We start from the raw sequence: 13,290 nt of genomic DNA on the forward strand, positions 1-13,290 counted from the left end.
AGGGCAGACTAAACAAGATCTTGCTAGAACTTTTACTAGTTGATACTGTTGACTACCATTTTTCCTGACCTTGCTGGCAGCCACAGCCCTCAGAGGCTGACCAGCTGGGGCATCTGCTATGCCAGTCCAGCAGCAGGTGGCAAACTTGTCCTCCTTTCAAGTTACCCCACTGGGCAATAGCTTCCTTAGGAGGCCACAAGTGGGTGGAGCTAGTAGCCTAATTCTGGCAGCCAGACTGCGGCCCCTTGCATAAGACTCTCCTACCTACTAAGTTGTGTACCCTTCACAACTTTACAACTGCCCAAAGCCAGCTCTACCCAAACCACCAGGACTCCTCCAAAAGCTACGATTATTCAAGAGCAATTTGTGAACAGGTTGCTAACGCGAAGAGGTTCGATTTGCACGTCATCAAGCCTCTAGGCAGAGAGAGTAAACATTCCAGGACCCTTAGAGGGCGGCGGCGGCACTGAGGGGACGAGACCAGTTAGAAGCAGCAGAGCACAGTGCAGGCTAGGACACTCGGGTGCCTACATCGTGCAGGGCCTACGTCACCACTCCGCCTTTGTCGGCATCTGAGCCAGAGCCCCCAGAAGATTCTAGACCTGCTTCGTGCCCCCTAAAGTGCCCTAGTAAATCTTCGGCCCCTGCGAGTGCGTTCGGCGGGGAAACTGAGGCAGGGCTGTGCGTATAGATTCATTCTTTCCCAGGTGGGAAAAGCATTTCAAGAATAGCAAAGCGGTTTTTCCTCCTCCTCGAGACCACAAGGGACAATAGAGAAGAACGGGAAAATGGGGAGTTGGGGGCGGAGGGCGAAAGCAATCAAGGTCTGGGGAGCCAGCCAACACTGCCACACTCAAGATGGCGGCGCGGCCGTGGCGAGGTCCTTCAGAGGCGGAACCAACGCATGCGCAGCGCGGAGTCCCGGCCTGGGACACAAGATGGCGGCAGCGGCGCTGGGGAGGGCGAGGCGGAGGCGGCAAAACGGGCGGTCGAGCAGAACGTGTGGCCGCATCCCCTCGAGTCCGCTTCGGGCAGGTAAGAACCCCAGGAAGCCATGGTCCCGCCGCGAGCCGCGCCAGGGCCCGGGAGTCCGAAGCAGGACGGCGGAGGCCCCTCCGGCGCTTCCCGCTCGGGGCTGCCGCTCGCTCGGTCTCTTTCGTCGCCGCCATCTTAGACCCGCGGGTGGGCAGCAGGGCCGCTGGCTGGGGTGAGTGCAGTGGGCCCGGACAGCCCGGGCGGAGCGGCCCCAAGGTCCCTTCGCTGCTGCCGCTGCCGCTGTCGCCACCGCCTTTGTGTCGGGCTCCGACTCTGAGTCGCCTCAGCCCGGGGGCGGGAGCGCGCGGCAGGGCGGGGGGCGGAGCCCGGGAGATGGGCCGGCGCGCGCGCGCCAAGCATCCCGCCCCCGCTGGGGTTGGGGGAGGGGTACGCGGGAGCGCGCTGGCGGGGGGAGGTAGGTCTCGTCTGCGCGCCGGCGCACTTTGCACGTCCCGCGGCTCCGCCCACCAGAGCCGTAGAATGATGATTGGTACACGGGGACGGATCCCGCCCCCGTGTCCCTCCAATCCGGGGATCGGATGCGTTTTCTCGCCCGAGTTCCGCTGGTTGCGCAGATACAGTTGTTTGTCTCTAGACTACGCTGCGCTTCTCCGATTTTGGTATGCGTGGGGGTCCGGAAGGCACAGGCTAAGTGAAAACATTAACGTAATGGGAGCAGCAGCTAGAGTACACGGAAGGCTAGACTACGGTGCCGGGGTCAAATGGTTCTGCCGTAGAAGTCGGGATGGCAGCACGGCCTTGAACTTGGGTCTGGCTAACTTCAGAGCTGGTGTTTTGGCCAGAGACCTGCTGCTCCCATCTACGCGAAGTTATCCTATTTTTAAGAGACAGGGTCTCTCTGTGTAACCCTGGTTATCCTGTAACTCACTATGTGGACCAGTCTGCCCTCGAACTCACAGAAATCCTGCGTTTTTAGTGCTGGGATTAAAGTCGTTGGCCACTACACCTGGCTCTGATGTGTGTGTGTGTGGTGGTGGGGGTATAACCCTAGGTTTCACATAACCCCGGGCAGTCAGTGTACTAAATAGCTTTATTACCAGCACTTAACAAATTCTAAGTTAACATTTCAAACTGTGCAAAGTAAAAAAAAAAAAAAAAGGTCATCTTGAGTCCCATTTCCACCTGGGGTGCGTTTGAAAATAACAAAATCTTGTCGAGGTTGATGGCACAGATCTGAACTACTAGCACTTGAGATGGAGGCAGGATAGGGTGACCAAGGGCGATAATCTTAACACTTGGAGATGCTGACAGGATGGTTAGGAGTTAAAGGCCAGTCTCAGCTATGTGAGACCCTGCCCTAAAGTTACAAATTCTTTGGTAGTTCTACCCTTCCCGCTTCTGACTGCTGACAGGTGTCTTGGGTTCAGCTGGTTTGGGATTGCTGTAGTGTCCCATTTAGGTGGCACGGGCCCAGGCTGCTTCTGCCTTCTCTAACAAATGCATCTACCAGGTGCATCCTTCACACTTTCTGGGACACACATTTTTCAATAAAGGTGGATGAGATGTGTTATACGTGTTTGCATGTTTTTATTTTTATTTTTCAAGACATCCAAAGAAGTGTGTCTTTTCCTAGTGGTGGCTTGAGCCAGTGCCCCAGACTTTCCACGTGTGTGCTTTGCTCCCTTTGATTTGGGCTTCAGGCACTTTGATTGGCACAGCAATCAAATCTGTGCAGTGTGTCGGGGCTCTGTTGTACAGAATGAAAACATGATTTCCACTGGCACGTGTCTTATGTTCCACCCAATGGGAAGGCTGAGATGGAAGGATCTCTTGAATCCCGTGGCTGAAGACTGATCTAGGCAACACAGGCAGAGCCAGTTCAAAAAGAAAGCTGATCATAGTGGCTTTCACCTGTAATCCTAACACTTGGGAGGTCAAAGCAGACAGGTGGGATTCAGGGACATGCTAAGCCACAGCGAGTTTAAAGCCGACCTGAGTCCTCATCTCAACCCAAGAACAGAAGAAAGAAAAAGTGAACCCCAGGCTCGCAGGCGGGGTGCTTATGGGAGCACTTACTACATAGGACCCTCAGACTGGCCTTGACAGCCAGTACAGTCTGTAGTCCTGGAGGGACAGCTGTAGTCTCAGCTAATCCCAGAGACCAAAGCAGGAGGACCATATATTCAAATATTTAAGGCCTTCTTGAACTACAGATTAAGTTCAAGGACAATCTTGTCCATTTTTTTAGGACCCTGTCTCAAAAGTTGGAGGTCTGGCGGCTCAGTGGTAGAACATTCATCTACATTAACAAGGACCTAGTACCTCGTTTGTATTTGTCAAGCTGTACCTAATGGTCTTAACCAAGGGCTGGTGATACAGCACATGGAAGAACACTTACCTGCCATGTACAAGACTGAGTTCCATCCCTAGCACAAAGCCAAACCAACCAACTTCAAGGCGATAGGAAAGCCTTAAACCAGGTTTAGAATTCTGTTGATGAGCCAGGTTCAGGTATGCAGACTTGGTTGGTTGGAAACTCAAATACATTGTTTTTTGTTTATCTAAAAAAAAAAAAAAAGCCAGGGGGTGTTGCTGTACACCTTTGATCCCAGCACTCTGTGGAGGCAGAGGCAGAGGCAGGTGAGTCTCTGAGTTCAAGGCTAGCCTGGTCTACAGAGTGAGTTCCAGGACAGCCAGAGCTATAGAGAGAAACCCTGTCTCAGAAAACCAAACTAGACCAGAGAATCCCCCCCTCACCACGACCAAAAGGCGGGATGGTCTGTCTCAGCATTATTTACTTAGACAGGGTCTCCCTTTATAGACTAGGCTGATCTTGAACTCGGAGAACAACTTTGATTCATTGAGCCTCCAGTGTCCTTGTCCCTCTGCTGTTGTCCCTGCCTGGCAAGGTTTCACAGGCCAGTGACTTTCTTCTGTTTGCTCTCCAGCTGCTGATTCACGGAGTCCCCTGGGTCCCTGTCAACTGCACTGCTGACCAGCCCACCCACCTGTGCTGCGCCTTCCTGTGGGCTCCCCCCTCTTCTGTGGGACCCCGTGACGTGGGTTCAGTCCAGCCAGAGAAGAAAACTCTCATGCTAGTGTTGCAGACCCCAGAGGGTGAGAGAAAAGGGGACCTTATTCAGCCTTGCAACCCATGGGCTCAGCCCCTCAAGAATTCATTCCAAACCTTTCTGTAATCAAGGCCCTTGTGTTACATGTCCTGCTGCCTGTGATTTTTATCTGCCAGACTGTACAGATAAAGTAACTATTTGATTTTTCTATTCCAAATTAACAGGCGTCTTTGAGTGTACAATAAAATAAATGTTCAATGATTCCTTTGATGTCCTTAACAACCAGTCAGGGCTCCTGATTAGCATGCAAAGAAAATCTTTGAATCAGCCTTTGTGGTCTTATTGTCGGGGGAGGATTTCTCATGGGTTTTGTAACATACTAAAACAACAAATTCCCCAGTCTGACCTCAGTCTGGTCCCCAGGGGTATAATAGATCCAGACTGGGAAGCACCCGGCCTTTTGGGCCTGTGCTGGGTGCGCTCTGTGGGTGTGCCATGGAGAATACAGATCTGCAGAAGCTGGCTTCCTTGCTGGCCTTAATAGAGTCCATGTTTGCTTGGGGCTTCTGAAGGACTGAACCAGATAGCATTCCTCAGTACACTGCTTCCTTCAGCAACAAACTGCAACCAGTTAGTGTCCACGCACGCTCCTCAGCAGTGGTCCACTGAGACTACCTAGTAGGAGCAGTAAAACTATCTCCTCAAGAGAAGGCACTGGTCCTTGTGGTAATGACTCCTCTCCTGTTGGCTGCTTTGGTGCTTTACAAATGTCTGCAGGATTAGCAGAGCTCTTGGGCCTAGGTGGCACCCTTAGCTCTGGTGAGCAGCGGCACCCAGTCTAACAGACAGTTCCACTGTAGGACTAGCCATCTAGCACTACAATGAATTGTTTTTATGGCACTAGAAGAGCTTTGCCCATCAAACCTGGGCAGGGCCGCAGTAAAAGGGTTTTCTGGAGGGCATAAGCCCAAGGGTGAAGTAGGCAATCTCAGGGGACAACCATGGGTGCTCTATCGTACAGTAAAGGGGCAACTTTAATCTCAGTGCACCTGTGGCGCCAGTCCAGGGCAAGACTGTTGGACTTCTCAAATTTCTAAAGTTACCAGAGCCCTAGGTTGTAACTGGTGGGTGGGATGGAGCTGACACTCTTGGTCCTCTGTGGCAGGTCCCGAGTGGGTGCTGAGATGGCCAATGAGAATCACGGCAGCCCCCGGGAGGAAGCATCCCTTCTAAGTCACTCTCCAGGCACCTCCCATCAGAGCCAGCCCTGTTCTCCAAAGCCAGTTCGCCTGGTACAGGACCTCCCAGGTACTGGAGGGCGTGGTGTGGGCCGGCGAGGAAGCAGGGGCTCAGGGGCTGCAGCAGCCCTGACTGTCTGGGCTGTACTCTTGTTTGCAGAGGAGCTGGTCCATGCAGGCTGGGAGAAGTGCTGGAGCCGGAGGGAGAGCCGTCCCTACTACTTCAACCGATTCACCAATCAGTCCCTGTGGGAGATGCCTGTGCTGGGTCAGCACGATGTGCTTGTGAGTGCCAGCTTGGGGCAAGGTCTCAGAGCAGGCCTCTGGCCTTCCACAAACCTTATCCAGAACAGCTAGGTGTCTAGCCTTGCGCCAATACCTATAGATAAAATGTCAACAAGACAGTCCCTGTCCTCAAAGAACCTGCAGTCAGAGAGGAGAGACTGAGGAGTGATCAGATTACTAGTGTAGCATTCTGAACACCGAACAAATTGCAAATGAGATGAGCTCATTGCAAAAGAGACCAACTTACTCCCTCCCTCTTCCTCCTTCATGATTTGCTTGTTCTGTGGCAGACAGTAGGATTCCAGTTGTGGTATTGAGCCAGGCATGTTGCATGCCTTTAACCCCAGCACTTGGGAGGCAGAGGAATGTGGATCTCTAGGAGTTCCAGGCCAGTTTGATCTACAGAGCAAATCTAGGACAGCCAGGGCTGCACAAACCATCTTGAAAAAAACAAAAAAAATAGGGCTGGAGAGATGGCTCAGCTGTTAAGAGTCTGCTTTTATAGAGGTCCTGAGTTCAGTTCCTAGCAACCATATGGTGGCTTATAACTATCTGTAATGGGATCTGATGCCCTCTTCTGGTGTGTCTGAAGACTGCAACACTGTGCTCACATATATAGAATAAATAAATCTTAAAAAACAAAAACCAAAAAAATAAAAAATGGTATTGAAACTCACTGGGGCACGCCTTTAATCCCAGCACGTGGGAGGCAGAGGCAGGCAGATTTCTGAGTTTGAGGCCAGCCTGGTCTACAGAGTGAGTTCCAAGACAGCCAGGGCTACACAGAGAAACCCTGTCTCGAGGAAAACAAACAAAACAAAAACAAAAACAAAACAAAAAAACAAAAAGAAAGAAAAAGAAAAAAAAACGGAAGAAACTCACTGGGGATCGTGATCTGGGGAGGAAGGAAGAGTTCCTCTGAGAATCAGGGTTTAAAGTAAGGCTGTGTGGAGAGGATGTTCTAATTACCACAGGATGTCAGGTCAGCTTTGAGATCCCTCAGCTGGAACAGGCCCTACTACCCATCAGGCAGGGCGTCTTTATTCTGCAGGAGACAACACAAGTTCGACGTAACCACGCCAAGGCCATATGGCTGCTTACAGGCCAAGGCCATGTGCAGAGATTCTTGATGTCACTCAAGGAGGTCCATGCAGAGCCCCGACTTTCTGACTTCTCTGGGTTCCTGATTTCAGTTTTGTTCTTAAAGCACCAATCTAATGTTAGACATCATAGCACTGACTTGTGTCATAATGTCAGTGGTGAGGTAGGGTTAACATGGCCTTTCTGAAGGTGAGAGAATCAGGAAGTAGGTAGCTCACCCCTGGCTGCGGTTGTAGGCTCTTCATCTGCAGTCCAGGCCTCTGCTTCCTTGAGAGCCAGAGCAGATGGGAAGGCACAGGTCTGACAAAGCCACCGCCCTGCTTACATTTCTGCCTGTCTCCCCTCCTGTAGTCGGACCCTTTGGGACTGAATGCAACCCCACTGCCCCAAGACTCAAGCTTGGTGGAAACTCCCCCAGTAGAAAACAAGCCCAGGAAGCGACAGCTCTCAGAAGAGCAGCCAAGCGGCAACGGAGTCAAGAAGCCCAAGGTGAGTGTGCGCTTCTGGGACCTGGCTGGTGAGTGGTTACCGTGGACATGTGGCCAGCAGGTCCCTGCAAGGGCGGCAGGAGGCATTCATTCCCAAGGGCCGTGGCTGGGCACGATGTGGGGCCTGGCTGCTGAGGCTTCTGGCTTGATGGATGCCTTTTGGATTATCCTCCTTCAGATTGAAATACCTGTGACACCCACAAGCCAGTCGGTGCCCAATTCTCCCAGCATCCCAGGAACTCCGACACTAAAGATTTGGGGTGCATCCACTGAAGATAAACAGGCAGCTCTCCTCCGACCCACTGAGTGAGTCCCTGCTGGTTGGCTTGGATGACGGGCAGTCTGTCCAGGACTGTGGTGGTGGTGGCGGTAGGCAGGCCTTCACCCTAACTCCTGTCTGTGCCCTAGGGTGTACTGGGACCTGGACATCCAGACCAATGCTGTCATCAAGCACAGGGGTCCTTCAGAGGTCCTGCCCCCACATCCCGATGTGGAGCTGCTCCGCTCTCAGCTCATCTTGAAGCTCCGCCAGCACTACCGGGAACTGTGCCAGCAGCGGGAGGGTGAGGCTCTACAGCCTCATTGGCTGTACCACTTGGGCTTGTGTGGGAAGGGGGCCTGGTGGGTCCCAGTGCGTGCCGCTGAGTGTGTGCTCAGCCTGTCTGTAATTTCCACACCCGAAAGCTGGGGACCAAAACTCTTAGAGAACGCATGCTTGGAGCCCACCCCTCCCAGCTCAGGCGGCTCAGGCAGGCTTTTGAATTCCAGACTAGTCTGGGCTGCATCACCAGACCCTGTCTTAAAAAAATAAAGCACTCATGATTCTCTGAATATAATTTGGGAAAATGAAGTCTAGGAAAGAAGCACCTGAAAAACACCAAGTGCTGTGCCTTTTCTGTTTCAGTGGACTCTGCCGACTACTCCAGGCCTGTAACAGCTAGCTCTCTTGTCCCACAGGCATTGAGCCTCCCCGGGAATCTTTCAACCGCTGGATGCTAGAGCGCAAAGTGGTGGACAAAGGATGCGATCCTCTGTTGCCAAGCAACTGTGAGCCAGTTGTGTCTCCGTCCATGTTCCGTGAGATTATGAATGACATTCCCATCAGGTACGGTTCTACCGCTCAGCTGCTGGGCCTTGTGTTGAGTCTCTTGTAGTAGGGCTCTAACTCTCGCCTGTTTTCTGAATCAGGTTATCCCGAATCAAGTTCCGGGAGGAGGCCAAACGCCTGCTCTTTAAATATGCAGAAGCTGCCAGGCGGCTCATTGAGTCCAGGTTTGGTTTTTTCTCCCCCTCACAATGAAAATGGCGCGCGTGTGCGTGTCTGTGTGTGTCTGTGTGTGAGAGAGAGTGTGTGCAAGCATCTGGCTAATGCTTACACAGGTCTGTTAGTGTTGCCAAAGACAGATGGGAGGTAAGCTCCAGGCTAGTGCCTGAGATGGCAGCGAAGCGGGAGGAGAGGAGGAGCAAGACACCTAACGCTGGGCCCCGCAGAACACGGCTGCCGCTTGCTCTCCACCTGCAGGAGTGCATCCCCTGACAGCAGGAAAGTGGTCAAGTGGAATGTGGAAGACACCTTCAGTTGGCTGAGGAAGGAGCACTCCGCCTCGAAGGAGGACTACATGGTGAGAGGGCCCTAGGGAGAGGTCACGCAGCCTGACTGTGACAGCAGCCTGTTGTGTAGTATGGCGGACTTTGATGCCCAGCAGGCCCCAGAATCATGACTACAGCGATGATTAAGGCCCGTGGTTTTCTCCCAGAGTCAAGTCCATTAATACTGTTTCTGTAATCTGGAGCTCAGACACATACAGATGCTGCCTTTTAACCCGATGAGTAGCCAACACATCTCCTCAGTAGATCTTTCCTTGTGCGTGTCCATATTAAAATTAAAAGCTACTTTTAGGGGGCTGGAGAGATGACTCATTAGATAAGAGCACTGACTGCTCCGAATGGATTGGGGTTCAACCCTGCGTCTATTGCTAACTCCCATCACAAGGGATCTGATGGCCCTTCTGGCTTCTGTGGGTACCAGGCATGCTTGTGGCATATAAAGATGAGTGACAGTAAACACTCACATACATACACCAATAAATAGTACAAAACGGCAGCCACCTTCAGATCGGCCCATCCTCCTAAGTGTACCCTCAGCCACCGTGGTCTCTGGCTATGTCTGTCACTCAACCGTCTCTATCAGCTTGAACTGGGCTCTCTCAGGACTGTTTCACAAGAGACAAATGTCAGAGATGACATCAGTAAGTGTACCTGACACTCGATGACTGAGATAGGTACACTCACGGTCCAGAGCACTCAGTGTCACCCTGCGATCCCAGGGCAGGGGGATCTCTGTAAATACTTAAGAGCACAGCCTTGTCAGTATGCACCGAGCAGGCTCCCTGTGCAGTGCAGCACTCCCATCACAGCCAACGCTGGAAGGGGGAGCTTGCCTGCTGCCTCCTGCTCCACCAATCATCTCGGGTTCTGCCAGTGCAGCAGCAACAGAAACTGCAGCCATCCCTGGACTGCTCCATGCCAGGCTGGGATGAGGGGATGACACTGACACTCACGATGTCCTATTTGCTAGTTTGAACTACCTTGATAGGAACAAGATTCAGAGAAGCCAAGGGAATCTGTCTAAGCACCATGGCTAGTAAACAGTAGACCCACTCTCAAAACCGGGACATCTGGGGTTCAATAGCCCTACAAGAGTTCCACCTGGCAGCCCCACCAAGGCCCTTTGCCATCAGTGTCCTGATGAGGGCTTTCCTTCAGGACCGCCTGGAGCACCTTCGGAGGCAGTGTGGGCCCCACGTTTCTGCTGCAGCCAAGGACTCTGTGGAAGGCATCTGCAGCAAGATCTACCACATCTCCCTGGAATACGTTAAACGGATCCGAGAGAAGCACCTTGCTATCCTCAAGGAAAACAACATCCCAGGTAGGGGCGAGATGGAGAGCAAACTGTCACCTACTCTGTGTCCTAGGCCCTAAAAGAACACACAAGGCAGTGCCTCAAAGCAGTGACTGGACTGATTTGGGGGTACTTGATTCTTGAAGTAACCTTGGGTAGGGCCTGCTATGTCCTCTGCCTCTGGGGGTCGGTGCTCCCCTGGAACGGAGGACGGAGGAACCGGGAGCTGACAAGCCGACCTGGGTGTCCATCCTATGACCTGTCCCAGACCCACGTGTGACAACGACCTGCCGTAGGACAGGCTTCACAGGCCCAGGATCCCTACAGACACCAACAACTACCATGTGACTTGTCCGGCAGGCCCAAGCACTGCATAGCTGCCTGTGCTGATGCAGGCCACCAGTTAGTGCCTGGAGGCGCTTTTAACAGTGTTGTTTCCTCTGTTCTGGAAACTGATTTGAGTCTCCTAAGACTGCACCCTGGGTGCTGGAGGCTGTCCACTGTGGACAGTCTTTCACTGTCCTCCCTGTCCACAGAGGAAGTAGAGGCCTCCGAGTTGGAGCCCCGCCTGGTATACTGCTACCCAGTGCGTCTGGCCGTGTCTGCGCCCCCCATGCCCAGTGTGGAGATGCACATGGAGAACAGTGTAGTCTGCATCCGATATAAGGGGGAGATGGTCAAGGTCAGCCGCAGCTACTTCAGCAAACTGGTAAGAACCGGGTGGGCCTTGTGGAACCGGGGAGGCCCTTGTGGGTAAGTGCAGGCTTGGGATCTTCCTGGACCACAGTCCTCCTCAGCGGGCCAGTCAGTGATAAGATCATGAAATCCCTGCTGAATCAATCTCTCTCTCTCTCTCTCTCTCTCTCTCTCTCTCTCTCTCTCTCTCTCTCTCTCTCTCTCTCTCTCTCTCTCTCATCTACAGTGGCTCCTCTACCGCTATAGCTGTGTGGATGACTCTGCCTTTGAGAGGTTCCTGCCTCGAGTCTGGTGTCTTCTCCGCCGATACCAGGTACACAGACCTGGGGCCACGGAGGGCTCCCTTGAAAGGAGCAGGGAGACTGAGCCTCACACTGACTAAGGCTAATTTACAGATGATGTTTGGCGTGGGCCTCTATGAGGGGACTGGCCTGCAGGGCTCACTGCCAGTGCACGTCTTTGAGGCCCTCCACCGACTCTTTGGTGTCAGTTTCGAGTGCTTCGCCTCACCCCTCAACTGCTACTTCCGCCAGTACTGTTCCGCCTTCCCTGACACAGATGGCTACTTTGGCTCCCGAGGGTGAGATCCAGGAGTTCTGGGCCCCTTCTTCCATAAAGATGTCCCCTAGGGCACAGGGCCACCTGAGCTACTTCACGCTTAGGGCTCTGGGATTAGGTAGTTTGGAAGGAAGTGCCCGCTTTTCCTGTTTACCAGCCGTGCGGCTCTGACATGCTGTGTAAGCCCTGGGTGCCTCCACGGGCAGACATATACACACTGCCTAAGCTGGCCCGTGGGCCTCTCCAGGAACTGGCTTAGGATTGGAACAGGAATCTGGGCTCCAGGGAGGTGTGTGAAGAGTAAGACAGATTTCAAAGATAGTGTGAGGAGCACAGATGACCAGGAAAACTGTCCCGTAGGGAGAAAGCGCTTGGAGGAAGGAAAGGCCCACGCTTAGCAGCTGGAGCAGCCCTGGGTGTGGTTTCTGCTGTGGTGGCTTTAGACTCTGTTTCCTAGACTTAGTGGACACAGGCACACACACCTAGCCCTTAGTATCCGATCTCAGGTTAGTTATCTGAGGGACACAATTAAAAGAGAACGTAGGCCTCTGGTCCAGCTGTGGTCATCTCTCGTGAGATGGCCGCCTGTGAGGGAGCAGGTGCTGGTAGGGCTGCAGCGCTCACCTCTCCTAGGCCCTGCCTGGACTTCACCCCGCTGAGCGGATCCTTTGAGGCCAACCCTCCGTTCTGCGAGGAGCTCATGGATGCTATGGTCTCTCACTTCGAGGTGGGTGTGCTGCCAACTGGTGGGGCAGGCAAAATTGCAAGCCTCCTGGGAGCAGTACCTCATGTCCACCCCAAACTGCCCCTCCCACAGAAACTGCTGGAGAGCTCACCAGAACCCCTGTCCTTCATTGTGTTCATCCCGGAGTGGCGGGAGCCCCCAACACCAGCGCTCACCCGGATGGAGCAGAGCCGCTTCAGACGCCACCAGCTGGTCCTGCCTGCCTTTGAGCACGAGTATCGCAGTGGCTCCCAGCACATCTGCAAGAAGTAGGTGCCCGGGCAGCGGGAAGGGAGCCAGGTCTGGCCGGCAGGCTGGGGGAGCAGGCCCATCCGTTCCCTGCCCTGAGCAGCTGCCTTTGCCCACAGGGAGGAAATGCACTACAAGGCCGTCCACAACACGGCAGTGCTCTTCCTGCAGAACGACCCCGGGTTCGCCAAGTGGGGGCCGACGCCAGAGCGGCTGCAGGAGCTCACCGCTGCCTATAAGCAGTCAGGCCGCAGCCACGGCTCCAGCTCCTCCTCCTCCTCCTCCTCCTCTGAGGCCAAGGACCGGGACTCGGGCCGGGAGCAGGGCCCTAGTCGAGAGCCTCACCCCACTTAACACATCCTGCGGGGAGGAGGAGCTCCAGGGTGCTGTTATAGACTGCTGGGACTCAGTCCTTGGGGCTGCATGCCCAGGGCCCTCCCCTGGGGTGGCAGCAGGACTGGAGCTGCCAGGGACATAGGAATATTACGGCTCTGCCAGGGCTCCCCTCCCTGCTCCCACCCTTCCAGATCCACCAAGTCCCTTGTAAATAGGCCCATGCCTCCCCAGCCCCACACTGACCCTGTTGCTGCCTTGTTTCATTTGTAAAAGGAAATACAGAAACTCCCCAAGAGTGTGTGAGGGTCTTGGGGCGGTTGCCTCGGTGACCACTCCCTAGGCGCCCCCTATCAAGGTCCCCGGCCTTCATACCCACCCATAGGTCCTTATAGTACTGAATCCCTAGAGGCGTCTACCTGAGCTCAGGAGGCTGGAGGAGGCCAGGGTACTATAGCTGAGCCTACCCAGATACACCCAGTCCCTGCCTAAAGCAGACTGACAGGCTGCTAAATGTTTTGCATCCAGTCAGGAGGAGGTATTGCTCTTGAGGCGCTGCAGGCCCAGGGTATATAGTACCTGCCCTCTGAGACCCTGAAGACAGGGAGCATGGAGGAAGCAGGTTCTCACTAGCTTAGCTCTCTCCTGA

At 53.8% G+C, this 13,290-nt stretch overlaps 1 protein-coding gene across 2 annotated transcripts; it reads left to right on the forward strand.

The window, feature by feature from the left end:
* Positions 1-867: 867 nt before the first annotated feature.
* On the forward strand, positions 868-12,939 carry Pcif1 (phosphorylated CTD interacting factor 1). Of its 2 annotated transcripts, XM_052184268.1 has the most exons (17): positions 868-1,035; positions 3,945-4,113; positions 5,233-5,375; positions 5,466-5,590; positions 7,043-7,180; positions 7,358-7,485; positions 7,588-7,742; positions 8,137-8,284; positions 8,368-8,451; positions 8,702-8,801; positions 9,946-10,108; positions 10,618-10,790; positions 11,004-11,090; positions 11,173-11,357; positions 11,969-12,062; positions 12,153-12,328; positions 12,428-12,939. In XM_052184268.1, the coding sequence occupies exons 3-17, from the start codon at positions 5,252-5,254 to the stop codon at positions 12,660-12,662; spliced, it is 2,115 nt and encodes a 704-aa protein (XP_052040228.1). In that variant the 5' UTR covers positions 868-1,035; positions 3,945-4,113; positions 5,233-5,251; the 3' UTR covers positions 12,663-12,939. The 2 variants fall into 2 exon arrangements, with proteins under 2 accessions (XP_052040228.1, XP_052040227.1); XM_052184267.1 differs by lacking the exons at positions 868-1,035; positions 3,945-4,113 and having other exon boundaries at positions 5,201-5,375.
* Positions 12,940-13,290: the final 351 nt, after the last annotated feature.

The sequence above is a fragment of the Apodemus sylvaticus genome, chromosome 5, assembly GCF_947179515.1.
Source record: "Apodemus sylvaticus chromosome 5, mApoSyl1.1, whole genome shotgun sequence".
NCBI classification, from domain to species: domain Eukaryota; kingdom Metazoa; phylum Chordata; class Mammalia; order Rodentia; family Muridae; genus Apodemus; species Apodemus sylvaticus.

Excerpts from the sequence above, each read along its gene's own strand:
- Pcif1 (XM_052184267.1), top strand. The coding sequence starts at position 5,201 with ATGGAGCTGACACTCTTGGTCCTCTGTGGCAGGTCCCGAGTGGGTGCT. Across the intron at positions 5,376-5,465 it reads CCTGGTACAGGACCTCCCAG|AGGAGCTGGTCCATGCAGGC; the intron begins GTACTGGAGGGC and ends TCTTGTTTGCAG. Across the intron at positions 8,802-9,945 it reads CCTCGAAGGAGGACTACATG|GACCGCCTGGAGCACCTTCG; the intron begins GTGAGAGGGCCC and ends GCTTTCCTTCAG.